General features: G+C 38.9%; 1 protein-coding gene across 1 annotated transcript; it reads left to right on the top strand.

Moving 5' to 3' along the window:
* Positions 1-89: 89 nt before the first annotated feature.
* On the top strand, positions 90-3,049 carry LOC137638422 (uncharacterized). Its single transcript, XM_068370487.1, has 3 exons — positions 90-231; positions 759-1,252; positions 2,840-3,049. The coding sequence occupies exons 1-3, from the start codon at positions 90-92 to the stop codon at positions 3,047-3,049; spliced, it is 846 nt and encodes a 281-aa protein (XP_068226588.1).
* The last annotated feature ends 281 nt before the right edge of the window (positions 3,050-3,330 follow it).

Genomic DNA, 3,330 nt, shown 5'->3' with positions numbered 1-3,330 from the left:
AGACTAAAAGAACCAAGACAAAGGGAGTTGGGGTTAGGCCCATACTTACTTAAGATTTCAATTCTCGCTTCCAAGTCGATTTAATTGACATGCAGTCATCTCCACAAGCCCAACACAAGCGGATTATGGTGTACCAGTGCCATCTGACCAAGTATGTCATCCTGCACCCACTCACATCCAAGAGAGCAGCTGAGGTTGCTTTTAAGCTTTTGGATATCTTCTTACTCATTGGTGATACATGCATCCTACAATCAGATAATGGATCTTAGTTCACTGCCTAGGTGGTTATTATTATTATTATTATTATTATTATTATTATTATTATTATTATTATTATTAATTGCTAAGCTACAACCCTAGTTGGAAAAGCAGGATGCTATAGGCCCAGGGGCCCCAACAGAGAAAATAGCTCAGTGAGGAAAGGAAACAAGGAAAAATAAAATATCTTAAGGACAGTAACAGCTTTAAAATAAATATTTCCTATATAGACTATAAATACTTTAACAAAACAAGAGGAAGAGAAATTAGATAGAATAGTGTGCCCGAGTGTACCCTCAAGCTCGAAAGAGATGAAGGATCTCTGGCCGCGTCTTGTGCATGGCAAGCCCTTAGAGTGGCACAGAGTCAAGGATCAGTCGAAAAGGCAAACTCAAACATCAAAGACATGCTGGCTGCTTGGCTCACTGACAACAACACCCGAGATTATTCCCTAGGCCTTCGTATTGTTTAGAACCAGAAGAACTCATCATATCATTCAGGGATCAAGAGTATCCCACATGCTACTTTGCTTGGAGAGGATCCGAAAGTTGTACTCACTTCCACTAGCTTGCTTTATGAGGTTATTGACCGCTTAGAGACCGAAGATGATTTTGCAGCACTAGGATCCCAGCCTCCTACCCATCCAACTGACGAGCCACTCGAAGCCTCTGAGTCAGTCATCATCACCACCCAGCCACCCCAGTCCCTTGATGAGCCAGTCCATCTTCACCTAGCCACCCCAGGTCCACTTAGTTCAGCACTGCATATTGCATCAAGACAACAAGAAATTTTCAAGAACTGCAATAGGGCCAGAAAGGCTCAAGTGTGCCAGGTAGAACGTATGGTCAAACGTAGTAGGATCGACTTAAAAGCCCAGGAAATAGGGGACAATATCGCTTTGCCAGCTCCAGAAGTTGACAGGGGAAGGGAGGATCCAAAAACTCTTCTAGGAATCATCATGGAAGGAAATGAAAATGACTTATACACTATTAGGGTAAAGGCGGGGATACTAAGAACTAAATTCACAAGGATTGAATTCAACTTTTGCCCCCAACGATTGTTGATGAAATGAAGAAAGGCTCTTCCGTCTAATTGTACATTTAATGAAAGAAGAAAAAATGTACGGCTTTAAGAAATATGTTGTTACAGAATTGATGCTACTAAAATACCCTAGAAATATACAATATACCTGCAAATATATACTATTTAACTTTAAATCCTGCCCCTGGAAAAGAAAAAAAAAACATTGCTACTAAAATGCCCTAAACATATACAACATACGAGCAAATATACATTATTTACCTAAAATTCTTATGAACCAGGCATTTCGCGAAATCCCAGGGCTATAAAACCAGTCATTTCGCGAAATCCCAGGGCTATAAAACCAGCCATTTCGCGTAATGCCTGGAAATTTTAGTAATTTCGCGAAACCCCTCAGTGAATCAGTCATTTCACGAAATGCTTGGTTACACAGTTTGCCTGTAACACACACACACACACACATTATATATATATATATATATATATATATATATATATATATATATATATATATATAGAGAGAGAGAGAGAGAGAGAGAGAGAGAGAGAGAGAGAGAGAGAGAGAGAGAGAGAGAGAGAGAGAGAGAGAATTAGATTGACTTTTCCTGTAAGAAATCATAATCTTTAAGCTGAGAAGCCATTGATTGACGGCTGTGACCCGAATACCACAAGCACGGAAACATCGGTCGTGAGATAAGTATCTGACAAAGAAAGAACAATTAAAATATTATAAGGTATTTTCTTTAGATAATTTCCAAATTTATTATAAGCATTATTTATGTTTAGTTGTCAGTTTTCGATATATATATATATATATATATATATATATATATATATATATATATATGTATATATATATATATATACATATATATATATATATATATATATATATATATATACATATATATATATATATATATATATATATACACACACTGTATACATATAATGTATCTAGTGTGTGTGTTACAATAAACAAGTTATTGTAAAGATGTAGACGTTATTTAGGTAATCTTGTGCCAGCAAGTACAGTTGTAAAGAAAGGGTTAGGGAGAATATTATATTTGTCCCTGTATTACTGTTAATCTCTCAATCTGGCTTTATTGTTGTTTTCAAAGGTTTTCCACTTGTCTCTAAAGAGTGCTTCCTTCAATAAAAAATTAACTAAGTGTTTAAGCTCGGACACGATAAGTTCTGGCAAAGAGGTCTTTTCAGTGGCCACCAACGAGTGGTTTGACTATTGTAGGTTAGCTGCTAAATCCTAGGGTAATGATTTGCCTGAAGCAATATCGACTAATGTAGGGTAAGGTTCCATACCAGGTGAGAATGGATTGGTGAAAATCTAATTGGGTATCTAGCAATGTGTGTATGTGTGTTTCTTTTTCTTTACCATGTTTTGGTATCAGAATTCACGAGATCTCTGCATTGTGAGGTTTGTGCTGAATTTTTAGGTTTTTTTGGAAAGATGAAACTATTGTGCATATAAATAAATTGTTTAGAATAATTTTCTATACTTTCTTTTACTTACTTGCGTTAGCCCGCCTGCGTTTCCGCAACCCATCGCTCATCGTCATGTAAGGTTCCTACAAAGGTTCCTGTAGCAAAGGCTTGTCAGCGCTCTCCCAAGTATCAGTGTTCGCCGCGTGAACGCTCGCCTGCAGGTCAGCAATTGGTACTGCACCAACGCTCTCCAACACGTCAGCTTTCGCCCCCGGGTCAGCATTCTCCTATGCGTTCTCGTCAGTGATCGCCAGCTCTTTAGTGTTCACCAACGTGTCAGCACTTGCCAGCTCATCAATGATCGCCAGTTCGTCTGCATTCGCGGACGCATCAGTGTTCTCCCACTCTCAAATGCTCTCCATCCCTTCAGCATTCACCACCACAGCAATGCTCGCCAACGCGTAGATGTTCACCAATGCGTAGACACTTGCCAATGCATAGATGCTCGCCAACACGGAAACACTTTCCAACGCTTCAGCAACCTAGGCTTGCTCAACAGGCAGACCTCAAGGTAAAAGACAGCAACCA

The sequence above is a fragment of the Palaemon carinicauda genome, chromosome 1 (assembly GCF_036898095.1).
Source record: "Palaemon carinicauda isolate YSFRI2023 chromosome 1, ASM3689809v2, whole genome shotgun sequence".
NCBI lineage: Eukaryota > Metazoa > Arthropoda > Malacostraca > Decapoda > Palaemonidae > Palaemon > Palaemon carinicauda.
This window is presented reverse-complemented; position numbering and strand designations above follow the sequence as displayed.

Coding starts and splice junctions, on each gene's coding strand:
- LOC137638422 (XM_068370487.1), top strand. CDS start 90: ATGCAGTCATCTCCACAAGCCCAACACAAGCGGATTATGGTGTACCAG. Junction 232..758: donor GGATATCTTCTTACTCATTG/GTGATACATGCA, acceptor CATATCATTCAG/GGATCAAGAGTATCCCACAT. Junction 1,253..2,839: donor ATGACTTATACACTATTAGG/GTAAAGGCGGGG, acceptor TACTTGCGTTAG/CCCGCCTGCGTTTCCGCAAC.